This window comes from Delphinapterus leucas, chromosome 11, assembly GCF_059928025.1.
Source record: "Delphinapterus leucas isolate spDelLeu-1000000601 "Yukka" chromosome 11, BTC_Dleu_Yukka2, whole genome shotgun sequence".
Lineage (NCBI taxonomy): Eukaryota > Metazoa > Chordata > Mammalia > Artiodactyla > Monodontidae > Delphinapterus > Delphinapterus leucas.
This window is the reverse complement of record NC_143139.1, coordinates 90,269,535-90,297,506: the sequence shown is the minus strand read 5'-3', so window position 1 is coordinate 90,297,506 and position 27,972 is coordinate 90,269,535. Positions and strand designations below refer to the sequence as shown.

General features: G+C 42.7%; 1 protein-coding gene and 1 long non-coding RNA gene across 8 annotated transcripts in view; one reads left to right on the top strand and one right to left on the bottom strand.

The window, feature by feature from the left end:
- HMGXB4 (HMG-box containing 4) overlaps positions 1-19,122 on the bottom strand; it is a 32,750-nt gene extending 13,628 nt beyond the window's left edge. For 4 of the 7 annotated variants that reach the window (XR_016395049.1, XR_016395048.1, XM_022599793.3 and 1 more), the window contains exons 1-5: positions 19,053-19,122; positions 14,193-14,291; positions 13,396-13,544; positions 13,065-13,143; positions 11,324-12,279 (exon numbers count right to left, since the gene is read on the bottom strand). Coding sequence is in view for 5 of the 7 variants with exons in the window: in XM_022599793.3 (XP_022455501.1) it covers positions 11,324-12,279; positions 13,065-13,143; positions 13,396-13,544; positions 14,193-14,223 (1,215 nt within the window). In the remaining 2 variants the exon portion in view is untranslated. Of the gene's footprint in view, positions 1-11,323; positions 12,280-12,842; positions 12,958-13,064; positions 13,144-13,395; positions 13,545-14,192; positions 18,765-19,052 lie in introns of those variants that run through there. The other 3 variants (XM_022599797.3, XM_089921263.1, XM_089921265.1) reach the window with 3 other exon arrangements.
- LOC111187797 (uncharacterized) overlaps positions 18,699-27,972 on the top strand; it is a 91,282-nt gene continuing 82,008 nt past the window's right edge. Inside the window, exon 1 of the long non-coding RNA XR_002648275.2 lies at positions 18,699-19,335. This is a non-coding gene — a long non-coding RNA (uncharacterized LOC111187797). The remainder of the gene's footprint in view (positions 19,336-27,972) is intronic.

Here is a 27,972-nt window from a genome sequence, read left to right as displayed (position 1 = left end):
ATAGTGGAAAACATGAAATGTAAAGTTTAAAGGCCCACCATTTTTTCTCACCATTTTAGCTTCACCTTATACTAATTATCTGATCCTGAGTAAAACACATGAGAAGTGGATTGCTCTCTGACATGTGATATTTTTTTTAAAAAATTTGTTATTTATTTATTTACTTATTTGGCTGTGTCGGGTCTTAGTTGCAGCACGCGGGATCTTCACTGCCATGTGCGGGATCTTCGTTGCAGCATGCGGGATCTTTTAGTGGTGGCATGCAGGATCTTTAGCTGCGGCATGTGGGGATCTAGATCCCTGACCAGGGATCAAACCCGGACCCCCTGCATTGGGAATGTGGAGTCTTAGCCACTGGACCACCAGGGAAGTCCCCTGACATGTGATATTAAAAGTATTTCAATGGCAAAGAAAGAAAATGAGACTAAAAAGAAGGAGACTGCAAAGGAAAGAGAAAAGAAGTAACCCACCAAAGTAGTCTGCCATTCATTTCTTAATAAATATTTACTGAGCATCCACTATGTGCCAGACATTGGGAATACAGCCAAGAACCAGACACATAACCTAACAGAAAAGACAAATAAATATGTCATAATAAAATGCGACAATATTATAGGGAAACTACTGGGTGTTACAGGAACATGTATTAGGAGCACCTCACAAATTAGGCAATCGAAGAAAGCCTCTGGAGGAAGTGACGTTAAACGTACATTGGAAGCTGGGTGGAATTAGCCAGGTGAAGAGCGGTTACGGGTGTTCTAGGCTCTTAGAATGGTAACACTCATCAGAGAGAGAAGTAGGAGATGATCTCAGAGAAGCAGGGAGTGCTTAGAGACGGATGCCTTGTAACCTGTATTAAAGAGTATGGACTCCATTGGAAAGAAGTGATGCAAGTATTTTAAGCAGGAAGTCACATGGTCAGGTTGCACGTTAGGACCATGGAGAATGGACTGGAGCAGAGCAACAGCGGAGGCAAGAAGCCCGATGGGGGTGGGGGGGGCTGCTGCAGGAGTGCCCGAGAGGGATGATGAAGGCCTACAGCCAAGACAGTGGGGTTGGAGAAAGGCAGATAAATTGAAAGGGAGGGAGAAGTGACAGGATTTATCAGAGATAATGTGAAAAAATGGAAAGAGCCTGGGCTTTGGAGGCTGACAGAGCTAGGTTAGAATCCTGACCATACTATTTACTAGTTACACAAACTGCTTCATTTCCCTGAGCTTTAGTTTCCCTGTCAGTAAAACTTGGTTAATACCATTCCCTGAGGTGGGAATTAATCACCGTTTGGCACTTCAGTAGGTACTCAGTCATGTTATTTCTGTGGTAGGCAGAATTCCAAGATGGCGCCCAGGATTTCGGCCTCCTGGTGGACACACCCCGTAAAATGCCCTCCCCTTGACTGTGGGCAGGACTGGTGAATATGATGGGGCATCACTCCCGTGATCATGTTATGTTATATGGCAGAAGGGAATTTGCAGATGTAATTAAGGTCCCTAAGTGAGCTGAATCTGAGTGAATCCAAAGGGAGGTTATCCTGAGTGGGCCTGACCTTATCCAGTGAGCCCTTAAAAGAGGTGAGACCCAACAGGAGACACTCTCCTGTTGTTGGCCTTGAACTTGAAGACAACAGGTTGCCATGAGTTTTACAATTGCAAGGGCCTGAATGCTGTCAACAACCTGGAAGAGGACCTCTAGCCTCAGCTAAGAACCCAGTTCTAGCCAACACCTGGATTCAGTCCTGTGAGAGATGGAGCAGAGAACCCAGTGGAGCCCTGTCTGGACTTCTGATCTACAGAATTGTGAGCTAATAGATGGATATTGTTTTGAACTGCTAGATTTGTGGTAATTTGTTATGCCACAATAGGAAAGTTCCTTTCTATTCCCTCTGTATTTTTCAAAATAGAAGTTGTAGCATCCAAAAAGCTAATACAAGATTTTTTAAAAATAGAAATTCTGGTGAGGGAGGATAGAGTGAAATCTTCTGACCTAAATCAGACAAAGAAAATAGCAGCAAGGCCTTTAAACTTTCGTTTCAGTAGTAAAGGTCCTATTTTTAGCATTCTTCTGGTGAAGTTAGTCATGTTCAGATGCCACACAAGTGAGCTCTGGGTGCTGCATCGCCTTTATTAATTTAGTAGCAGCCTCACATCCCCAAATGCTCTAAGTGATCTAATCCTTTCAAATCCCCCTTTACTGGGCCCAAGATAAAATGAGGTTGCATTACAAAGAAAGGCATGAGTTCATATAAGTTCTGTTTGGCTATGAGAGAGAGACAGAGAGAGGGAGATATGGATTGATTAGTCTGTGTGATTCTGCTCTAAGAACCCATTCCTTGGAGTGTGTGTGACAGCATGAGATCTGCTTTCCCCAGGCAGTTCCTGTATGTCTCCCTCAGTGTGTGTAACTTGCTACCCAAGTGTAATTCTGATGTTTGGAGCTGACATAGTTTAAAAAATAAAATTATGAAAAAAAAATAAAATTATGGCTCTTTAACATATACCAATGACTTCACCTGGTGAAGAGAGTAAAATCCAGGTGCACTGGGCTGACATTCTGTTGGACTGAGCAACTGCTGGCCTTCATCGTGGAGCCTTCCTAAGGGATTTTCAAGGGAAACTGACAATTTTCACCTTATGTGCTGAACCTAACCATTGTGCTCTAAGGTGCAACTTAGGCCTGTGGATCCAAAGTTTGGAATTCGAACTTAAGGGTTAAATTTTTTCCAGGGAACAGACATTTTTCTACATTAATAGTTAGAAATAACACAAATAATGGATGATCTCGAGACATCAAAATATTTCCAAGTGACTCTAAATGCAAGGCTAGTAACTGCACCCTAGACTTTCTAGTGCAAGAAAACAGTGTGGCAAGTGAATCACAGTAGTTACATCTGGAATAACATGGGCTCTCCTTTAACAAAATGTTAATATTTTAAAAACTTGGATACTTTATTACTAGCAGCAAATGACTAGCAACAAATCCACTTAAGTGTGACTCACAAAGTTGTAATTTTTACAGCCAGAACTTCTTTTTAAATGTTTGAGGATACGTGTCACAATATCAAGACCTTCTAAGAGCAACTTCTTTTTTTTGCGGTACGCGGGCGTCTCACTGTTGTGGCCTCTCCCGTTGCGGAGCACAGGCTCCGGACGCGCAGGCTCAGCGGCCATGGCTCACGGGCTCAGCCGCTCCGTGGCATGTGGGATCTTCCCGGACCGAGGCACGAACCCGTGTCCCCTGCATCGGCAGGCGGACTCTCAACCACTGCGCCACCAGGGAAGCCCTAAGAGCAACTTCTTAATACCCTGTTTAAAGCAGTCACGCTGAATTCTTCGAGATCATAGAACTCTTTGAGAAACTGATAGAAATCCCTCTTCAAGCCCATCTATGAACCTATAGCTTAGATTTAAGAACCTATTTTAGTTTAAAAACCTATTTTAAAGGATAAAACATCTGGGAATTAAGGCAAAACATCATTTATGAATCTTCAAAATAAATCTTGGCTTTCTTCTGCTGATGACAGGAACCCAATCTCTTCATTGATGTTAATACTGTGTAGGAGACACTGTTACCAAGGCTTTACCTATAGAAACTCATTTAACCGACCCAGCCACCCTACGAGGTAAGTTCCATCATTCCTGCCATTTTAAAGATGAGAAACAGATCCAGAGTCATTTACCCAGGGAGTGGCAGGGCCACCATCTGATGCTCTTCTGAACTAACTTGACTCAGATCCCTAAATGCGATCTGGCTAAAGGAAAGGGTGACAGAGCAGTAAAGTTTTCACACCAAAGCTTTTATTTTAACCATTCTGAATGGGAATCTATTTCTGCTCTCTCTTATAATACACCACTGAATATAATTTAAACATTCTTTCTGGGTCCTGTAATCAGAAAAATCTGGGTTCAAATTCCCGTGCTGCCACTAAACAGGTGTGCATCCTGGGGCAGGTTATTTCACTTTGAGCTTATTTCTGTGAAATGGACAGGATAATACCTACATCTCATTGGGCTCCTGTGAAAATTCACCAATACCCCATAGATAAAAAACGTAGTGCAATGCTTAGAACATATGAACAACTCAGTAAGTATAGCTCTTATTATTATTGTAATTTACTAAAGCCCGCTTCCTGCCTTCCACATGGTCACTTTTAACCTGCTGGTTGGACCTCCTGTGGTTCTCTGAACACCCTATGCCCTCTTGGGCCTTCACATGCATTTCCACTCCCTGACTGGAATACCTATTTGGCCTTAAGTTTCAGTTCAGGGCTGCCTCCCCCTGAAAGCTTCTTGGACACCCACAGGCTTTCCCTGGCACTCTGCAGCCACCTCTGCTGAGGTTCAACACTCTGAATGCTTTCCAACCCCTTACTACACACGGAGCTCTTTGAGAGCTAACACTGTACCTGATTCAGTGCCTGGCACAATGTAAGTGCAGAATAAATATGTACTGAATACATAACAAAGTCTCAGAATTGTGTGTGAAAAGGCCAGTACGCACATTCATTTGTGTTACCTCGTCTGCTTTTCACAACACCCTCGTAGGTGAAGTTCTATGAAGAAAACAACGGGGTCAGAGTGGTCCCCTGACTCCCCTCCAGCTGATGTTCCTTTCCCCAGTGCCCACGACGTGCTCCAAGGAGCTGTAGGAAACTTGCTCTATAACATCTGCTTTTGGTCCTTAGAGACCCTGTTTTCTTTCTGGTTCTTAACTGCTTTCCAAATAGGTGACAGCTACAGAGTTTGCTTCCTAAAAGGTGGATGTTAATATTAAAAAGCAAAAGAAAACATAAACAAGAGCCCTTTTGCTTAGTCGAATATGTGAAATGAGTGGTTGAAAAAAAACTTTTAAAAAGATGTTTTCAAGTATATTTTATATTTCCGAAGAACGTGGGATGAAAGCAACAGTCGTTAACAGCAGCTACTGACTGAGCCCTGCCCTGTGTGTGCCAAGCGTGCTACATGTACACCTAATTTAATCTAAATAACCCCATTTCACAAGTGAGCAGAGAAGCGAGGAAGCAATCTCAAGAGAACAAGGCTAGTATGTAGCAACAAGAACAAGAACCAAGTCTGTTGAACTCGAGTCCAAGCTTTCCGCCCCTTCATTTCAACATCTGTGTGCTTCCATAGGACAAATCTCAGACACCAGTGCACCATGTCAGTCTCCCTTACCCTAGAACCTACTTTTAGCTTTGTCAAAGACTGGTTGTGGCACCGGGTAACCGTCTCTTAAGTTTTAGAAAGGCATGTGCTACAGTGGAAAGAGTACAGCCTTGGGGTTAAAGAACCTCCATTAAAATTCTGGTTCCATGTCTTTTCTTCTCAGTTTCCTCCTCTGTGAAAGGGGGCTAACAATACCTGTCAGTCAAGACCCCTATGTGTGCAAAAATGCCTCAGAGAGCCTGGCACATAGCAGGCTCTCAGAGATGGTACCTCCTGATTTGTACCACTTATCGCTACTGTTATTCAGCGTCAGTCTTAACAGAGGGAGAATTTATGTAACACCATGACAAGTCTAGTTATCTCTCAGAATTTAACTTTTTCTTTTAAAATTTATTTATTTTGGCTGCGTTGGGTCTTTGTTTCTGTGCGAGGGCTTTCTCTAGTTGCAGCGAGCGGGGGCCACTCTTCATCACGGTGCGCGGGCCTCTCACTATCGCGGCCTCTCTTGTTGAGGAGCACAGGCTCCAGACGTCCAGGCTCAACAGTTGTGGCTCACGGGGCCAGCTGCTCCGCGGCATGTGGGATCGTCCCAGACCAGGGCTTGAACCCGTGTCCCCTGCACTAGCAGGCAGACTCTCAACCACTGCACCACCAGGGAAGCCCTATCTCTCAGAATTTAGTTTATTAGTAGATCAACAGCAATGTCTGAGTGTGCCAGGCACTAGGCCACTGGGCCAGGCTTCATTTGCTTAGAGGAAATGAGAACATTCTGGAAACATACAGGTAAGTGAAGGCATTCCTCTGAAGTGGCAACGTCACAGATTTTAGTTTGAGTGGGAGTGAATGGGCTTTTACTGATTTAGTAAAACCCAAAGTAAGGTATTTCTGAAATGCTACCATATCCTGCTCCTCCAACATAAACCAAAAGATCCCCACTCCAACGGGATGGTCTTAAAGCGGAAACGATCATCAAGGTATCACCATATGATTTCTCTCTCCTCCTGGAAAGCAGGATTCAACAACAAAGAAGCAAACAGGCAAACAGAAAAGCTAAAAAAGCACTCCCTAAATGAAACTCCACACTGAAAGTGTCACCATTCACAGGGGAGATAGTCCAATCTCCCTTCTTTGTATCAGTCAAAATTCTCCAGGAAGAGTCCCCCACTGCTGCCTTCGCTTCTCACTCTCGTGTGAACTCTGCCAGCCTGGCTTCCATTCTCCCCACTACACCTGAACTCCTGTCTTCTCAAGCATGAGACCAATCTGTTCTTGAAACTGTCTTCCTCCCTCTGCGATGCTAAGCCCTCTCAGTGTCTCCTCCAGCACCACGGCCCCTCTTCCAACCCTGGTTTCAGGTGGTCCACTGAACTCTAGGTCTTGCATTTCCACTGCTCCCTGGAAAGTCTACTGAGATGATGACTGTAACAACTAACGTGTATTGAATGTTATTTAGCTAATGTGCCGAACACTGTGCAAAGCCAAGGTTCCCAAACTTTGTTGGTTCATTGGTTCCTGTGTGGGTCTTCACGTGGTACGTGCTTTTTATCACAGCAATCACTGAAAGGAATGGAACATAAAAAGACGTTGAAACTGTGAATTACTTTGCGCTAGTAGTTCATGAGGTGCCTGACAGATGGCAAGTATGACTGTTTTTTCTGAAATTCTAATGTTGAAAAAATCTAGTGGTGCCACTGTGAGTCTGCTGTGGCGCCCCAGAGGGCCTTGGCACACTGAGGCCCTGAACACCTTTCCATGTATTACCTCACTGAACCCTTAACAACCCTACCAGGTAGGTCTATCATCATCCCCACTTGTAGATGGAGAAGTCATGCAACTTGTCCAACATCGCATAGCTTCGAAGTGGCAGAGCCAGGAATGCAGCCCAAGGGGTCTGGCTCCATAGCCACGCTCTTAACCACTTAGCTATGCTGAATCTCTAGACGCTTATATCTTGGAATCTAAACCTAACTTTTCTTCTTCTCCCAAACCAGCCATTCTCTTGCTTCTCTATCTGCATTGCGGTCTTGGTCACAGGTTCTAGGGTAGAAAGGGCACACAGAGGCCTCCTGCATTTCCACCAGTGGGCTCTCTGTGTGTGCTCACTGCAGGCCGAGGGAATGCTGTTCCTGAAACCTTCCTTTCTATCTCTAGGTGGACTTTCAGATACTATTTTTTTTTTGGCCGCACTGCTCAGATTGCAGGATCTTAGTTCCCCAGCCAGGGACTGAACCCGTGCCCGTTGCAGTGGAAGCGCAGAGTCCTAACCACTGGACTGCCAGGGAATTCCCTCAGATAGTTCTTTTTTTATACTGAAACAAAACCCAGGATTTAAAATTTTTCTTTATTTCTTTGGAAAGGATTTTTTTTAAATCTCCATGGAAATTTTCATGCACAGGTCAGGTTTAAAAAACATGGTGTAGGGCTTCCCTGGTGGCGCAGTGGTTGAGAGTCCGCCTGCCGATGCAGGGGACACGGGTTCGTGCCCCGGTCTGGGAAGATCCCACATGCCGCGGAGCGGCTGGGCCCCTGAGCCATGGCTGCTGAGCCTGCACGTCCGGAGCCTGTGCTCCACAACAGGAGAGGCCCCAACAGTGAGAGGCCCGCGTACCGCCAAAAAACAAAAACAAAAATAAAACCATGGTGTATGTCCCATAAATAATCTGTTGGCTAAATAAATGATTACATTCAAAGTATCAGGTTTCAGGTTTGGACAGTCACAGTCAAATACTGATTCATAGTAAGATTTTTTGCTATAAACTGAAATTCACTTTTCACTAGCAACTGCTAGCTGCATGGGGGAATTATATATAAGTCCCTACCCTTGAGGAGATTATAATTTTATCTTGCAAGCCACCCAGGTTCAAAACCTTAAGGGACATTTATATACTCATTTATGTATCTGGCTCCGCAGAGCCAAGCCCAGCTGCTAGATCTTGTCAGTTTTTTCTTCAGAGTCTTTCTTGAATCTGTCTCTTCAATTTTATTTCTATCAGGCTTTCATTACTGACCTCCGACTATAATAACCTCCTGGGTGATCTGCCACAAGTCTCTCCTCGGTCTAAGTCACCAGGTAAAGCTTCATCATTTTATTCTTAAATTATCATTTACAGCATATTTAAACTCTGCTCATAACCCCAAAGTGCCCATGGCCAAATCCCTTACTTTGGCATTCAAGATTCTTTACCATTTGCTTACAACCTACCTTTTCGATGCTATGTTTTCATCCACATATTCATTCATTTGACATGTGTCACAAAATGCTTACCAAGGACACCGAGGAGTTGAAGGTAATAACATCAAGGTGGCTGAGAGTCCCTAAGGAACTAAAACGCCCTCAAGGAGTCTTCAGTAGGGGAAATCGAATATATACAAAGATGAATCCAATATAAGGAAGACAACAAGTGCAGTAACTTCCCATAGCAAGGGTGTTATGGGAATTCAGAAGTTAATTATAACTGGAGAGTCAGGATGTCTTAGAGGAGGTGGCATTTGATCGCATTTTGAAGGGAAGGCAGGCCTTCAATATGTGAAGGAGAAAAAACAAGGGGAAGAAGGTCACTGCAAAATACCATCCAAGGAGTGGAGCTAAGACGGTAAGGAACAAGTATGGTCCCCACACAGTACACGCAAAGCAGACTAACAGGAGGTAAGGCTGAAGAGGGAAGTTTCGGGCTAAATCACAATTATGAATGCTTGGTCAAGGGTTTGGACTTTGATACTTATTCATTCAAGAAGTATTTACTGACTTTCTACGATGGGCCAGACTGTGGGTTATGTACCAGGGACAGAGTAGACAGCAAGACAGACATGATCCCGGTCCTCCTGGAGCTTATGGGTCTAACATAAAGGCAGTAAGGATGCTCTGAGGATGTTGAACAGACAACTGTCATCATCAAAGTGGTCCTTAAGTTCATTCTGGCATCAGAGTAAGATGAATTTTGCATGGGGGAAGAAATGGAAAGGGGGCCATTTATTACTACATTAAGTAGTAATGTACTTAATGAGAGGGATGAGGGAGGGATGAGGCAGTGGTGATAGAGGGCATAAGGGTGTGGAAGTTATTAAAGAGGAAGAGTATCAGGCCCAACAGCTGAGCGGAAATAGTGGCGGGTGTGGGCAGGGAAGAGGGAAATGTAAAAGTGAACCATAAGGTTGGAAAAAAATCAGAACAGTGGTTGGTTTTAGGGGTGGGGATTGACTGAGAAAGGGTATGAGAAACATTACTGGGTATCTGTGATGAGGGTAATAGCTGTATCTTGATAGAGGTTTGGTCACACAGGTGTGTGAACTTATCAAAACTCATTAGGTGGTATACTTAACATCTGTGCATTTTACCATATGTGAATTTTACCTAAAAAAAGCCCAGAAAACAAGTATTGAGCTGAAGTTAATGATATGCAAGCTGAAGTGTTTAGGGGTGTGTATGTGATACCTACAACTTACTTTAAGATACATTAACAAAGATAAGATGAATTGATGGATGGACGGATGGATGATAAAGCAAACAGCAAAATGTTAACTGAAGAATCTTAATGGGTGGCATATGTACAATTCTTTCAATACTTTCTGTTTGAAAAATTTCATAATGAAGTACTGAGAAAAATAATCAGCATATAGTTTTTAGTTTGGATTGACTGGTAGGACATGCGGACTACAGAAGGAGATGGAGGAGGAGATGCACGTTTAAGGGTCTGGATGATGAGCTCCATTAGTGACACATGGCTCTGAGGTAGCCAAGGCATCCAGGAAGAAATATTTATCAGACAGTTGGAAACATAGGACTAGAGTTCAGCTGTTTTGTTACGTTGCTTCCTAAACATCCCTCTGCCTCCATGTGTTCCCTTCTGCTGACAACCCTTTTCTTCTTTAGAGCTTTCTCTGACCACCCTGCCCTCCTCACATTTAGCACTGTAAGATTAGTTTACGGCATTATCATGTATCACTAGAATGGAAATTCTTGGAATAAACAGACTCTTACACAGGATATGTACTATTTCATGAAACAATTTTGGAATAAACAATGAATAAAACCCACCCTAGTATTGGACTGTTCAGTTCTTGATGCTCACACTGATTCTTAGCTCAGAAGGTACAGTTAAAAAAAAAACAAGATACAGCTTTTTCTTTCTGATCTGTATACTTGCTTAAAAGGCACTCCTACTAGTGGAGAAAATCACTTATGACTCAATTATAGACTGAAATGAAATCGCCAATCCCATATTCTTAATATATTTGCTTTTCTCTTTCTTAGCTGCCTTTCTTTCAGATTTTACCTGACATTTAACTTTGCAGAGCAAAGGAAGAAAATGGTTGTCCTTAGGTGGCAAAACTATGATTTTTTTTCTTTCTACTATTCTGAATTTCTAAATTTCTAGAAAAATAATATATTACTTTGGTAATCTGGGGAAAAAGTTTATCTTTTAAAGGAAACCTGTAATGACACAGTCATCAGCCCCTGTACTGTAGTACAACTGCTAGAAAATTTCTTGAGTTGTGAGAAAGAAATCAAACCAAGGCGGCTGATCTCTCATTCCCGTCTCCTCAACAACAGTGAGCTCACTGAGGTTCAAGAGCTGTGTCCTCCTGGCCCTCTTTCCACCTCTTAACTCCTATGGTAGCACTGGGCTTGGCACACAGGAAGCACTCAAATGGTGAGAGCACACACGTTGGACACTAAAAAGAATACCAGAAAGTAGCCAACACCAGTTCGTGGGAAGCCGTTAGCTTATTTTGTTAATCGGTCATCATTCTGATTTTTTTTTCCATCATTCTAATTTTGAAAATCTATTTTTCACAACGAACTCACAGAATGAATACGTTTTTATATCTCTCAACTGCCTCAGCCAGACAGCGCTGCTGAGTGAAAGAAATTGGGTTTGGCTCCTTCTGTGAATTTTAAGGGCCAGTTAGAATAAGCCTCTGTATTTCTAAACCTATGCTTGGCACGGTGGGAGAACAACTCTATCAAGAAAACCCATGAATAATTAAGGTCGCTCCTATTTTTGTACCATTGGCAATATTTTCTACTTTATATCATTCCAGCAGGTTTACCTTGCTACATTCCCAGCGGTTCATCTGCTTAATTCCAAGTCCTCTTACTACTGTCAAGGAAAAACCTGCTTCACCTCCTACAGTGCATCATACTTTAAAAAATGCCTTACCTTTTCTCCTCTGTCCCTCTCTTTGTCCTTCTCCTCTCTCTTCTTTTTTTTCTCACTGTGCCCATCTGTGTGGAGGCCAGGAAGCGGTGGGGGAGGGGCGGCTGCTCCAGTGTACGGGATGCTGGGCGGAGGGCCGGGTGGCGCTGGGACCTCTCCCACTGCTGCAGCGGGAAGTCCCGAACTTCTCTTGGACTTGGAGTGTCGCCTCTCTTTATGCTTCTCCTTGTCCTTCTTCTTCTTGCTCTTCTTTGACTTCTTTTTCTTCTTGATTTCCCGGTAAGAATCATCGATCACTAACTCCCCTGCCTCTAGCTCCCCGCCAGAGGAGGAGTCTGATTCTACTAGAATAGGTTCAAGCCCTGAAAGATCAAGGTTAGCACTGTGGGATTCTGGGAACTGGGAGGCATCAGACCCACAGCCTTCAGGGCCAGGAGACGAACGTGAGTCTGAGGATGACTTGTGCTTCTTCCGGGCTGTTTTCAGAAAGCTCTGTAACTCATGTCCTAGGAGTAAAGCACCTTGCTCATCCCGAGCTGACTTCTTAGAGGATTTTTTCACAGTCGCTTGTTGAGAGGGGTACTGAAAAGACTCCTCATCAACTGAGCTGCTTCCCTTCTCCTTTGGTGAGAGAATAAGTTTCATCTTTAACCCATCAGGCTCACGAAGGGTCAGCGTCTCTGTGTTCACATAGAGTGGTTTCATTTTTTTGGATTTGTGGGAACCACCATCCTCCAGGGACAGCTCCCCACTGCTTCCGCTGACTTTCTTCCTGTGGTGTTCCTTTTTACTCTCTGAATGGCTTGAAGAACTGGAGGACTTTTCTCCTGTCTTTTTGGAAGGCTTGGTGCCTGTTGCCAGAGGGGAAGTGATCGCTTTCAACAGGTCCATAGCTGTATCAGTAGATTGCGGGCTAGACTTTTTCTTTTTCTTCTGTGACGACTCCAAAGACGAAATATCTAGAAATAATCAAGAGAAGTAATTGTCCATTTGACAAAGCAACTTCCAGCAAGTTTCCTCTCTCACCAAAAACACCCAACTAAGATGAGGAAGAGGCTAACAGGAATGATTGGAGGGGAGGCCCTTCAACTGATTCCAAACATTCAGAGATGATGCTCATGTGCTTCTTGGCTTGGTAGATTCTGCCTCTGACCCTGGAGACAGTTCTTGCCACTCAAGTTGTTTTTCTTCACTGAGTCTTCACAAGCAACCAAAGAGAGCATACCCAGAAGAATGGACCATAGCTGCAGGATTACGAGTAGTTACAATTTAGATTACACTGAAGACAAAGCATCATTTGTTCCTGTGTTCAGGACAAATCCATTCTAGGAAAGAGTTAGTCTTGTCAGCTATGTGCACAATATAGCTAAGAAAAACTGGTCTTGTGAGTGGATACGCGCTGGATTGAGAAGTAACCCACAGGTGCAGGCCAGAGGGCCCAGGACTACATATGGCAAAAGGGATGCTAGACAGCAATGGGCACAAGATAAGTGGATGATTGAGGGGAGAAGGAACCTGGTACCTGGTGTATCACAAATGAAGACTGTTCTTCTATGCTGAATCCTCCAAAATACCAGCCCTCCACCTCTCTCCTCCTTCACACTGGTTTATCGGCACTCAGAACAAGAACCACTGTCCTGTTAAATAGGCCACTGAGTCAGCAACATCTGGATCCCTTTCCCCTACCCCGACTCCAAGAACCAGTGATGTGTTTCTCCCGCCTGTTGCCCCTTCCCATCCTTACCTCCATAGTAGTAATCATCAGAGGAGTGCTTCCTCTTTTTCTTGTGCGTGTCCGTCCCCAAGAAGTAAAGTTCACTATCCTAGAATGGAAGAGGAAGAAGAACTGAGCAATGGATAAGATGATGAGGCAAAGGCAGTTTGGAACCAATGTTGTTTTCTGATGATTTCTGACTTTGGAAAATAAAGTAAAACACAGGAAATAGTGAAAATAGATGTGAATGATGTTTATTTTTCTTTTTAAATGTTTTTCAAAGAAACCTCTTTCTTCAAATACTAGGAAACATGATACGAAATAGTTTAAAACTTTCCTAATTCAAATGTTTAGAATTTACCTTCAACTTCTTCTTGGAAGAATTCCTGACCTGAGCAGCGATTTCTTCCTCTTCCCTTAAAAAATCTTTGTAAGAACGTTTCTTTTCTCGTTGGCTTCGGCCAGCAGCTAGCCCTATGTCCTCAAAGCTGTGATCACCATCAAAGCAATCTGAGAAGCACAGGTTCATTTGGGAAAGGAAATGAGAAAGTCAAGTAAGTCACAACCAAATCGCCACATGTGAAATGCAATAGTCCCTTCACTTCCAAATTAGAATCATGTTATTTGGTAAGTCCACTGGAACACAGGGCTAGATCCAAGGGGACAAGAATATGTCTTGATGACTTGGCTGCAAATACAGGAATCAAACATGAAGAAACAATGCTTCCACGCTATGCAAAGGCCCAAGGTGCATCCTTAGACATGGTTTCTTAGTTGTGATTTGGCAGGTGGACACAGACTTGCAGAGGTAAGGCTGAAAAGAATAAGGATTCATGTGCTGTGCTGCTCTGTGGGTGTCCACTGTGTGATTCCTATCCTCAGACTCCTGCACACTGGAGCTGGCAAGGACCACGAGTGCTGCAGGGGATCACCCCAATAGACTACAGAGACTTATGGTTCGGACTCTTGTGTTGGAACCCTGTCCTGGTTTTCGTTTCCATGGGCCCAGTCTGGGGATGACGTGGAGTTTTACTAGTGCTCTGGATCATCACTTGGGAGTCCAGGCTGTGATGGCCAGTCCTGGTCTCTATGTCCATGGGCTGCAAGGATTGAAGAGGACACCCCCTTTGGAATGCTTCTCAGGTTAAGGGGTCATACCTTCTTTCTTCACGGAGTCATCATAAGCCATGGCGGTCCTGCCGGGCCTTTGAGAATGGGTCCCTGTGTCCAGGCTCCTTCCCGTCTACAGGACCAGGTCTGAGAAACAAAGAAGGAAAACCCTCCTGTAATGCGAAATTACTGTGGAGAAGCAACCTTCCAGATGGAAATGTGTAGTGATCCAAGGGCAGACTGGAAGGGCAGCAAGGAATAAAGGAGTGTCTTGTCACCTCCTCTTTCTCTTTGTAAATATACTAGGGATGAAGCTGTAGGAAGTGCATTAGGCTTAATTTGATTTGATTCATGAATTAAAGCTGTTGTTTGGGGAAGTATATAAAACACCTCCTATATAAAAAAACACTTCAAGATTAATGAGAACTTCTGACATGCCAACAGGTCTGACAACACTGAGACAGGGTGAAAACCGACATTAAGTCAGAGGGATAGGTTCAATCACGGTTACAAAATGCACAGATAAAGCAGGATGCAGAGGAAGACAGGTTATACCATGCATTCGAGACCACAAAATCCTACCATTTGAATCGGTGAAAGGCTAAAATCTATTGTATTACAATTTAAACAGAACTGATGAGAACATGATAGTGGCATTAAAGATCTTGAGAGCATAATTTTTTGGTATGCATTTTGTTGGGCTCTCTGAATTTGCTCAAAATCAGAGAAGTGTAAAAGTAGGCACACTTCTCATATTAGTTGCCCACAGACAGCTTTCAACTCTATCAAGCCTTTCTTAAAGGCTATAGGTGAAAATAAGGAGGAATTGTCATCTGTCCACTGGTGATGAAATTTTTATCATTATTAAGATTTTCACCGATTTGAAGAACTACTAAAATTTAAATGCCGTAAATATTGTCTTAAATTTGTTAAATTTTTTTTTTTTTTTTTTTTTTTTTTTGCGGTACGCGGGCCTCTCACTGTTGTGGCCTCTCCTGTTGTGGTGTTGTGGAGCACAGGCTCCGGATGCGCAGGCTCAGCGGCCATGGCTCACGGGCCCAGCCGCTCCGCGGCATGTGGAATCTTCCTGGACTGGGGCACGAACCCGTGTCCCCTGCATTGGCAGGCGGACTCTCAACCACTGCGCCACCAGGGAGGCCCTAAAATTACTTTTTTGGCATTCAAGTTTATACATCCATTTTGACTTTGAAGATGACAAGCCATGAACTGCACTCAAAGGTAAAGCTCTTCAAATAATTTTAGGACAGGCAATGTCACAATTCCCACAGGAAAAGTTTTTTCAGGAAATTTAAAAATTATATACTAAATATATTGAAAATGTCCTCATTCAGTTAGTGAAATGCTTAAAAGTTGATCTGACTGGTTATTTACTTAAATTTTATTTTACCTTCACCACTATAGTGGGGTTTAGAAATGCTGAAGGACACTTCAATGAGACATTGCCAGTCCCTTCAGGAAGGTATGGGTAATAGTGAAGTATGTAACTTATGGGAAAGAAAAGATGAATTAACAAGGGAAAATTTCATAAGAGTTACATTTAAAATAAACCAAAAGAAAAAAGGCCTATTTACACAAGTCAGATAAGATACAAGGGACAGATAATGCCTAAGTTGAAAACAGAAAGAGAAGTATTACCAAGAATGATTTACAAGTCAGATTCAGAAACATAAAAAAGCATTTCTCCACTTCCCTAAGAAGTGGAATGAATGAACTTGGTCAAGGTAAGAGTGAAGAAATGAACTGGGTTATTTTACAGGTAATTGGAGAACTATTTACTCAAAGGGCTTTTCACAGGAAATGAAGGTGATATGAGGTCAGGTCTCATGTAGAAACTACGAGGAGGCAAGATACTTAATATAGCCAGTTTTTCATGTTCCAGCATTAGGCATTAAACTTTCTCAAATAGAAATTACTGTCACCCCCTGTCCACACAAGTGGTGTAACTCCACAAGGGGTTAGGGGAGGGGGATCATCATAGGGAATTATATCCATTCACTTAAAAATAGTACATCCACTCACTAGCACTAAAGTAGTGAGCTTATTAGAAGAGTATATGGATCCCATTAATCTTCATAGGCCGATAATGCCAAGAAATACCACATCTTGAGACCTCAGCTTAAATGTTTTTCATGATAAATGGAGTTTGGCAAAGAAACTTTGAGAAATAATGGGCAAAAAATCTTAAATATTCAACATCATCAGTGTGTCCACCAATCTGTTGTCAACAACAAAATGCTCTTCTGTATGATGCAAAGGCAGGTCCTGAGACTTATAACCAGGCCTTCCCTTTGGTAACATCAAAACTAACATAAAACAGAGCTGAACAACGAACAGTCAGAATAGGAGTTAGGTACCTCTGAAGACAGTATGAGAAAGAAAACAATGATGTCACTGGACTGTGAAAAAGTGCTCATGGTCTCATAACTGACTGCTTTGAAAAACAGCCAGTGGGTGAAAAAATTGTATAAGGGAACAGAAAATTAGGAGCTGATCCTCAGAGGCACAGGGCAGCACAGAAAACATGTGCTGGCTGTCAGCATTATGTATTAGAATTAGGCCCGCTACTATTCAATTTTTACAAAGACATGGAAGAGCACTTTATAAATTAAAAGATTAAATAACCGATAGTAAAAAATGAACAGGGCCTGAAGGCAAGTCTAATTCAATAAAGAACTGGGACAGCCAAGAGCTTAAAAAACTAAGTTTAGACACAATGGACTATCTCACTCATAGCCTGGGCAGACTGATAGACCCTGAACTTCTGGGTTCTTTAAAATCAGGATATTATTGCAGCCCAGAGGTTAGTTTTGGTTGCTGACTCATAGAAGAAAGATGAAACCAGATAAAGAAGTCTCAAGCAACAGTGTGGAAGAAAGGCAGAGTTAGGGCAACATTTATGTAAGATCAGACCACTCCTGTGATATTCTTTCCAGGTCTTGAATATTATCCACGATAAATTCAGAGTCCAGGGTTAGGCAGCAGATTGTCAGGATTAATGAAAACGAAAAATAGGTTTGATATTCACATTAGAAAACAGAAGCCATAATTACATTAAATGTTGGCAAGTGTAAAACAGGTGTTAAAGCTCAGTCTCCCGAATTCCACAAATTTTGGAGTTTACAGAATCCAGTGTTGTCAACTTCAAGAGGCAGGGATAATTTTACAATTATGTTCCTCTCAGTGGGCTAACAAATGACAACAGAAGTAAAAGTTCATTACTTAAAGCTGTTTATGGAAGTAAGAAATATGCCATCATAAAAAATGTGTACTTTTGAAAGGTGCAAATTATCAAATGGCTCTTGTGGGACTTTTCTTCAGGAGATGAAAACTAGGCAGAGCTGCTCTTCCACTTGTAGGTAAGTACATGCGTGATGTTCAGGCTTTGCTTTTAGAATTATCAAAGGAATCAGGGAAAAACTGAAAATCACCAGACACAGTACTTTGTTATTTTGAAGGTTCAAATTACAAATACTGAAAAAAAAAAGTTTCAGAAGGTGATTTTTTGAGGTCATCTGAGCCCCAGCCTCTTCATCCCAAAATGTAAGTGTGTATTGAAAAAGACAAAGTAAACCTCGGAAATGGGGCAGTAAGCAAAATCCTGAGACCCAGGTCCAGTCCAGGAGGACAGCCTTGCTCAAGATTCCGTGTTCTCTTCCTCCAGCACTTCTTTCAGGAACTCAAACTGCCAGTGCCGAAAAAGGAAGATGCACATCCAGCTGTTGCCAGTTTCTGAATTGCTGTCGTTGTTGTTACTTCTAGGATAGGAGCAGGGGATGTCTTCTCATTTTCGTCGAGATCTCCTCCAATCTCAGAACCCAGCGACTCCGAATTCTTGCCACTCCCTTCTCCTTCTCCACGAACCTACCTATGCAGCACTCACAGCCCCTGCCAGCTCTGGGAACTGCAGAGATCCCGACAGCCTGGGATGGGGACTGAATCCTTTCACTGTAGTGCAACTGAGCGGAACCACGACGACCTCACAGAGCGGCTGACAACACACATTCCCAAAAATCCAGCGGTACAAATTTTGACAAGCCTTGTCCAATTAACGGGCTCTACTTTGGATTCAGTTTTTTATTTATTCTGCTATGGGGGAATATAGTCAGCCATCAGGAGGCAGGGAGATAAATGGTTCTCTTCTGCCCGACAGAAAATAAAGTGAAATCTACAAGTACCAGCTTTGGGGGGAAATGGGCCTGGATGGAGAAAAACCCACTCGGAAGGTATGTTCAAACTGGGTCGCACGCAAAGAGTACACACCACACCGGGTTACTGCTACAAAGAGCCCCAAGGACCACCGTCTTTGTGGTCCTCACGGCAAACCAACAGGATTCTCCCGGCAGTTCTGCAGCAACAGCTAGTTCAATAAAGCTGTGCGAAGGTGCGAAGAGGAAAATAAGAAAGCTCCTTGCATCCTCTCCTGCCAGCCGCGGCCCCGGCCCTCCCGTCACCCGGCCCCCTCGCCCCTTGACAGCCCAAGGACCCTGCGTCCCGGGTCCTGAGCCAGGCGGCCCCACTCGGGTTCCCGCGTCCCAGCGGCTCCCGGCGCCCCCGAGGGCGGAGACTGCCGGGCAGGGGGAGGGGCGGCCTCGGCCCGCGGGCCCCCGGGGCGGCCGCACGCCCCCTCCCGGCCCGCACTTTCCCGCCTTCCCCATTTGAACAGCTCCCGCCCGCCTTCCTCCTTCGACCCGCTCCAGCCCCTTCCCGGGGGCGGACTGCGGCCGCTACTCCAGTCCCCGGCTCGGCCCCTGGGCTAGGCCGCGACGGGCCCCGGGCGCCCTCAGGGCGGTGTCGCGGCCCGAGGCGGCGGGTGGTGGCGGGGCGGGGCCACTGCCGCCTGGGGGTGGGGGCCCAGCTCGGCCTCGTGGGGGCTCCGCTCGCCGCTACCTTCACTAGGCTCGCTCGGATCCCGCCTCAGCGCCGCCGACCGCCGCCATCTTGGAGAAGGAGAGAAAAGCGCGAGCGGCCAGGGAGCCTCAGTTGAGCCCAGAGCGCAGACTCCGCTTGGGAAGGGGAATCCCGTTGGTGCAAGAGTGCCGAGCGCATCGAATGAGACGCTGGGCTTGCAGAGCTCCGGAGCTGTCCTGTACTGAGAATTTGCTCTGTGCCGGGCTTGGGCTAGAAGTTTTACGAACACGATAGCATTTGATTCTCACTGCATCCCTGTGAGGTAGGTTTTGTCACATTTTACAGGTGAGAAACAGGCCCAGAGGGAGGGGTTAAATGATTTGCCCAAGGATACACAGGTAGTTGGAACGGGAGATAGATACTACTCCCAAGTCTTCTGATTCTCAGTGAAGTGCTCTTTCCAAAAGACTTTGCTATTTCCTTCGAGATATTTTTATACAGTAATTCCTGTCTTTGCAAAACCTAGACCATGCCGATTAATAGCAGTGGTGCCTGTCTGGAATTTAGCGTCTACATTTGGGTATTTGGCATATTTAGAGTGAGGTGGCAGAATATATCTTTATAATAATGCACTGTAAAATAATTTGCATGGCACGTCATCTGCATTTCTCCCCATAAATTATTTGCATTTAAAAGTTCGAAACAGTCTTCAGAGAAATGAAGAGATGCTACACACAGGAGAGAAAATTTTTTTTCTGTTTTGCTCTGGAAAATTTAGACCAATGGGTAGAAGTTACAGTGTGCAGATCTTGGTTCAATATGAAGACGAATTAATTTTTCCAGAGCAGTTCAATTACGTTGGGCTACTTTTTAAGGTAGTGATCTCCCTGTCACCAGAGGAGTCCAAGCAGAAGCTAGTGTCCTAGTTTCTGTAGAGCAGAGAGGTTACAGATATAGAATGGCTTCTAGAGTTGTGAAACCCATGAGACTCTATGCAAAATTATGTGTTTGTGCACATGTGTACTTTTCTGGGGTTTTGACCCCATCGAAGATTAAGAACGTCTTAACTAGTGGGCTTTCCATTCCAGAAATGACTCTTGGTTCAGTGATGTTTTCACCATATTATGCTCTCTTGAGACAGAGTTGTTGAATAAATTCCCAAAAGGTAAACACAAATAATAAAAAACTAGCATCATGACCTTCTCCTCAGCCCCTATCCTGCTCACCAAAAAGACTGGCAATGAGTTTCACCAAAAGGTATGGGATGGCCCTTCTGGAACACCTTGCCTGACATGAGGCTTCTCAGCTAGGTATTTAAGAGCCTCAAGAATGTATTTCCCTCTTGTTCTTTAGTATTGGTCAGGATGTTCTTAGTTGTACGTGACAGAAACCCAATTCAAAATAGTTTACCAGAAAAGGAGAATTTATTGGCTGGCATTATTGAAATGCCCAGTACCTTCAGGTGTGGTTGGATCCAGGGAGGGACTCAAGTTTGTCTCTTGACATCTCTCTTTGGTGCTTTCTTCTGAGTTGGCTTTATTCTTAGGCTCCAGGTGGTGACTGCGACAGCTCCAGGCTTTATCGTCTTTATTGCTAGCAATGTCCTTGGAGAGGAAGTTTCTTTTTCCCATTTGTTTTGGTAGATATCATGGGATTGACTCTTCTTTCCTGAATTGGATCATGTGTCCAAACAGAAAGCAATTGGTATGAGCAAAGGTGTGGGGTATGCTGATTGGCTAAATTAGGTCAGATCCTCACCCCAAAAGTAGGTCAGACAGAACCTCAAGGAAAGTCAGACGTTATTGTCAGAAGGGTAAATGGGTGCTAGGTAGGCAAAAACCATAGCTGTTCGCCTAACTGTGCTGCTAGCTTGGACCTGAATGCCTCATGCGTCCCATTTGTCCCATTCCTTCTTTTATCCCACCTGAGGATGAGCATATCAAGTTATTGCTCATCGTCACCTCCTGTAGACTGGAAGTTGGATCGCTCCTCTGTCTGTTCTCTCTGTTAACTTGGTCTTAGTCTTACATCACTGCACGTGCATTCATTCATTCATTCAACAAATATTTATTGAAAACACAGCATGCGTCAGGCACTGTCCTAGATGTTGGGCATAGAACAGGGAACAAAACTGAGAGTCTTTGACTCCTTAGAGTTTATATTCTAGTTGGCTTGGAGGGCAGAACATAAAAAAATAGGTACCATGTTAGATGATGCTTAAAGGTAGAGAAAAGTACCTGGAAGGGATACCAGGATGGGGTGGAGGTGGTAAGGATTGTTATTTAAAACAGTGATCAGGAGAAGCTTCTCTGATGAGTTGTACACTGGAGGCCATCTCAACCAGAAGTAGGTCAGTGTGGGAGCCCGGAGGTCATAGATGCTGGAATGGATGCTGATGGAAAAAGATTCCCTATTGAATATCCTATCATGGTTCTTTTGTTTCTGAAACTTGGAGAGAGAGAAAGTAGGACCTGCTTGGTAGCCCGAGTTGGAGAGGGACTTGGTCATGGTGGGCTTTGTGAGTGATAATGCCTTGTCCCATGATGAGTGGAGGATGGCATTTAAGATATGTGAAGATTGGGCACTCCCTGGGGCTGGTGCTGTTCTCTGGTCCACCTGACCCAAGTAAAACTGTCCAGTGCATGGCAGTAGCAGGTGGTGGCCCAACAAGTTGTGCTTCATTTGGACATTTTCTTCTTCAGACCATTTTTCTGTGCTTTGCCCTTTTCAGCTGGGTTTTAATCGGCTTCTTTGTGCTAGGCCTGACGGTCGATGCAGTGATGGGTTGTACATTAGTTAGGGCCCTTTTGGGAGTGACTTCTGGGAGTGATGGGACCTAATTAAAACTACCTAACGAGGCAACAGTTTTTTGGATATGACACCAAAAGCACAAACAACAAAAGGAAGAATTGGTAAGTGGGACTACATCAAGTGAAAAAGTCTCTGCACAGAAAAAGAAATAATCAACAAAATGAAAAGGCAATCAATGGAATGGGTGAAAATATTTGCAAATCATATATCTGATAAGGGGTTAATATCCTAAATATATAAAGAGCCCATGCAACTCAATAGCAAAAACCCAAACAATCCAATTAAAAACTAGGCAGAGGAACTGCATAGACATTTTCCTAAAGAAGACATACAGATGGCCAAAGGGTACCCGAAAAGGTGCTCAACGTCAGTACTTATTATGGAAATGGAAATCAAAACCACAATGAGAAACCGTATTCTGTTAGAATGGCATCATCAAAATGACAAGAAATAACAAGTGTTGGTGAGGATGTAGAGAAAAGGGAACCCTTGTGCACTGTTGGTGGAAATGTAAATTAGTACAGTCATGGTGGAAAACAGTATGAAGTTTCTTAAAAAAATTAAAAATAGAACTACCATATATGATCCAGGAATCTCTCTTCTGGGTATTTATCCAAAAAAGTGAAAAAGGATATCAAAGAGATAGTTGTACTGCCATGCTCATTGCAACATTATTCATAATAGCCAAGACATAGAGACAACCTAAGTGTCCATCAATGGGTGAGTGGATAAAGAAGTTGTGGTACATGTATACAATGGAATATTATTCAGCCATGAGAAGGAAGGAAATGCTGTCATTTGTGACAGCATGGATGGACCTTAAGGATATTATACTAAATAAAATGTCAGACAGAGAAAGACAAATACTGTATGATATCACTTATATGTGGAATCTGAAAAAGCCAAACTTACAGAAAAAGAGAGTAAAGTGGTGTTTACCAGAGGCTGTGGGGTATGGGAAAAGGGAAGGTTTTGATCAAAGGGTATAAACTTTCAGTTGTAAGATGAATAAATTCTGGAGACCTAGTGTACAGAATGGTGACTATAGTTAATAATAATGTACTGTGTACTTGAAATTTGCTAACAGAGTAGATTTCAAGTATACTCACTGCACATACATACAAATGATAACTATGGGAGGTGATGGATATATTAATTAGTTTGATCATTTCACAATGTATACATATACCAAAACATGTTGTACACCTTAAATTATAAAATTTTTTATTTGTCAGAAACAAAAGAGTCACGAACCTACAACTGTATATAGAGTTGTTCGTAGTATTTCCTTATTATTGTTTTGGTGTCTGCAGGGTCTGTAGTGATATCTCCTGTTTCAGTCCTGATAATGGTAATCTCTGTTCTCTTTCTCTCCCTCTCTACCCCCTTGTGCTCTCTCTCTGTAAATTTATTGATTTTTGTCTCATTGATTTTCTCTGTTGTTTTCCTGTTTTCAATTTTGTTGGTTTCTGCCCTTAACTTTATTATTTCCTTCTTTCTGTTGCTTTGGGCTTAATTTTTTCTTCCTTTCTAGGATCATTGGGTGGAAGCTTCAATTATCAGTTTGAGATATTCCTCTTTTTTTTTTTTTGTTTTAAAAAATTTATTTAAATTGAAGTAATGTTGATTTATAACATTATATAAGTTTGATGTGTACAGCATTCATATTTCTACTTCTGTATACCCTACAACATGCTCACCACCAAAAATTTATTTTCCATTCATCACAATACAGTTGATCCACTTTATGCATTTCACCCTCCCCCCACCCCTTCCTCTTTGGTAACCACTACTCTTTTCCCTGTATCTATGTGTTTGTTTTTGTTTGGCTTGGTTTGCTCATTTATTTTGTTTTTGTTTGTTTATTAGTTTTTTATATTCCACTATGAGTGAAATCATGGTATTTGTCTTTCTCTGTCTGGCTTATTTCACTTAGTGTAATACCCTCAAGGTTCATGCGTGTGTTGTCCCAAATGACAAGATTTCATATTTTTTGTGGCTGCGTATTATTCTGTTGTGTATATATATGTGCCACATCTTCTTTATCCATTCATCTGTTGATGGTCACTTTGGTTGTTTCCATATCTTGGCTATTGTAAATAATGCCATGATGAACATGGGGGTGTAGATATCTTTTTGGATTAGCGTTTTTGTATTCTTTGCATAAATACCCAGAAGTGGGATTGCTGGATCATATGGTAGTTCTATTCCTAATTTTTTAAGGAACCTCCATACTGTTCTCCATAGTGGCTGCACCAATTTATATCCCACCAACAGTGTAAGAGGGTTCCCTTTTCTCCACATCCTTGCCAACACTTGTTATTTCTTGCCTTTTTGATAACAGCCATCCTAACAGGTGTGAGGTGATATCTCACTGTGGTTTTGACTTTCATTTCTCTGATGAGTAGTGATGTTGAACATCTTTTAATGTACATGTTGGCAGTCTGTATGTCTTCTTTGGAAAGATGCCTATTCAGCTTCTTTGCCCACTTTTAAACTGGGTTGTATGGTGTTTTTTTTTTGCTGTTGAGTTGTATGAGTTCTTTCTATATTTGAGATATTAACCTCTTATTGGGTATATCATTTGCAAATATCTTCTCCCATTTGGTTGGTTGTCTTTTCATTTTATTGGTGGTTTCCTTTGCTGTACAGAAACTTTTTAGTTTGATGTAATCTCAGTTGTTTATTTTTGCTTTTGTTTTCCTTGCCTGAGGAGACATATCTAGAAGATACTGCTGAGACCAATGTCAAAGAGCATACTGCCTATGTTTTCTTCTCAGAGATTTATGGTTTCAGGTCTTATATTCAAGTCTTTAACCCATTTTGAGATAATTTGTGTATAGTGTGAGATACTGGTCTATTTTCATTTTTTTGCACGTGGCCGTCCAGTTTTCCCAGCACCATTTATTTATTTGTTTATGTAAATTTATTTATTTATTTATTTTTGGCTGCATTGGGTCTTTGTTGCTGCTTGCGGGCTTTCTCTAGTTGTGGTGAGCGGGAGCTACTCTTTGTTGTGGTGCGTGGGCTGCTCATTGCGGTGGCTTCTCTTGTTGCAGAGCATGGGCTCTAGACATGCGGGCTTCAGTAGTTGTGGCACACAGGCTCATTAGTTGTGGCGCATGGGCTTAGTTGCTCCACGGCATGTGGGATCTTCCTGGACCAGGAATCGAACGTGTGTCCCCTGCATTGGCAGGTGGATTCTTAACCACTGCACCACCAGGGAAGTCCCCCAGCACCATTTATTGATGAGACTATCCTTTCTCCATTGTATGTTGTTTGCTCCTTTGCTGTAAATTAATTGTCCATATATGTGTGGGTTTATTTCTGGGCTCTCAGTTCTTTTCCATTGATCTGTACATCTATTTGTCTTGCAATACCATGCAGTTTTAATTACTATGTCTTTGTAATATAGTCTGCAATCGGGGAGTGTGATACCTCCAGTTTTGTTCTTTTTTTCCTCAAGAATAATTTAGCTATTTGGGGTCTTTTGTGGTTCCATATAAACTGTATATCTTTTGTTCTTTTTCTGTGAAAAATGTCCTTGGGATTTTGATAGGGATTGCATTGAATCTGTAGATTGCTTTAGATAATAAGGACATTTTGACAACATTAATTCTTCCATTCCATGAGCACAGAATATCTTTCCATTTATTTGTGTCTTCAGTTTCTTTCAACAATGTCTTATACAGTAAGTCTCCTACATACAAACCTTCAAGTTTCGAACTTTCAAAGATATGAATGTGTGTCACATGTCCAGTCATGTAAGTTAGTTCACACGTCTGTCATACATTGTCATGTGCATGCATCCTCTACAAGTGGTTGTGCTTTTGTGTACTTTACAGTACTGTGTAGAGTACAGTAGTACAGTATCTTTATCTCAAGCCCAGCATGTCTGGAAGCAAGCGTAAAAGCAGCAGTGATGTAGCTGGTACTGCTGTACTTTTCAAGTTTGTTTTTTAATGTATTATTTGTGTGAAAAGTATTATAAACCTATTACAGTGCAGTACTATATAGCCAACTGTGTTAGTTGGGTACCTAGGCTAACTTTGAACAAATTGGACTTACAAACGTACTCTCAGAACGGAACTCGTTTGTATGTAGGGGACTTACTGTAGTTTCCAATGTACAAGTCTTTCATCTCCTTGGTTAAATTTATTCCTAGGTGTTTTATTCTTCTTTATTGCAATTGTAAATGAGATTATTTTCTTAATTTCTATTTCTGCTAGCTCATTGTTAGTGTATAGAAATGCAACAGATTTTTGTATATTGATTTTGTATCCTGCAACTTCACAGTATTCATTTATTTCTAATAGTATTTTGATGGAATCTGTATGGTTTTCTATATATAAAAATCATGTCATCTGCAAATAATGACAGTTTTACTTCTTCCTTTCCAATTTGGATGCATTTTATTTCTTTTTCTTGCCTAATTGCTCTTGCTAGGACTTCTAATACTATGTTGAAGAAGAGTGGTGAGAGTGGGCATCCTTGTCTTGTTACTGATTTTAGAGGGATAGCTTTCAATTTTCACTGTTGAGTATGATGTTAGCTGTGGGTTTGTCTTATATGGCTTTTATTATATTGAGGTATGTCCCTTCTGTTCCTTTAGGTGTAAGTTTAGATTATTTATTTGATATTTTTGTTTCTTGAGGTAGGCCTGTATTACTATAAACTTCCCTCTTAGTACCACTTTTGCTGTATCCCATAGATTTTGGTATGTTGTATTTTCATTTTCATTTGTCTTCAGGTACTTTTTGATTTCTTCGTTGACCCAGTAGTTGTTCAGTAGCATGTTGTTCAGTCTCCACATATTTGTGATTTTTGCAGTTTTCTTCTAGTTTCATTCGATTGTGATTGGAGAATATGCTTGATACAATTTCAGCCTTCTTAAATTTCAGTCTTTACTTTCAATCTTCTTAGCTTTACTGAGACTTGTTCTGTGTCCCAACATATGGTCTATTCTTGAGAAAGTTCCATTTGCACTTGAGAAGAATATGTATGTTGCATTTGGATGGAATATTCTGTACAAATCTATCAAATCCATCTGGTCTAATGTTTCATTTAAGGCCGCTATTTCCTTGTTGATTTTCTGTCTGGATGATCTATCCACTGATGTAAGCAGGGTGTTAAAGTCTCCTACTATTATTGTGTTGCTGTCAATTTCCCCTTCAGGTCTGTTAATAATTGTTTTATATATTTTGGTGCTCCTACGTTTGGTGTATAGGTATTAATCACTATTACGTCTTCTTGATGAATTGTCCCCTTTGTTATTATATACTGTCCATTTTTATCTCTTGTTACCTTTTTGGCTTGAAGTCTATTGTGTCTGTTATGAGGATGGCCACACCTGCTTTCTTTTGGCTTGAAGTATTGGCTTGAAGTATTATCTTCCATCCCGTCACTTTTAGCCTATGTGCGTCTTTAGAGCTGAGGTATGTTTCCTGGAGGCAGCTTATAGTTGGGTCTTGTTTTTTTTTTTTTTTTTTTTTTTTTCGGTACGCGGGCCTCTCACTGTTGTGGCCTCTTCCGTTGCAGAGCACAGGCTCCGGACGTGCAGGCTCAGCAGCCATGGCTCACGGGCCCAGCCGCTCTGCAGCATGTGGGATATTCCCAGACTGGGGCACGAACCCGTGTCCCCTGCATTGGCAGGCAAACTCCCAACCACTGCGCCACCAGGGAAGCCCTGGGTCTTGTTTTTTAATCCCTCCAGTCACTCTGTGTCTTTTTAAAATTTTATTTATTTATTTTGGCTGCGTTGGGGTGTTCACTGCTGCGCACGGGCTTTCTCTAGTTGTGGCGAGCAGGGGCTTCTCATTGTGGTGGCTTCTCTTGTTGTGGAGCATGGGCTATAGGCTTGTGGGCTTCAGTAGTTGCGACACACGGGCTCAGTAGTTGCAGCATGCAGGACCTAGCGCACGTGGGCTTCAGTAGTTGTGGTGCATGAGCTCAGTAGTTGTTGCGCGAGGGCTTACTAGTTGTGGCTTGCGGGCTCTAGAGCGCAGGCTTAGTAGTTGTGGTGCGTGGGCTTAGTTGCTCCATGGCATGTGGGATCTTCCTGGACCAGGGGTTGAACCCATGTCCCCAGCATTGGCAAATGGATTCTTAACCACTGGGCCACCAGGGAAGTCCCACTCTGTGTCTTTTG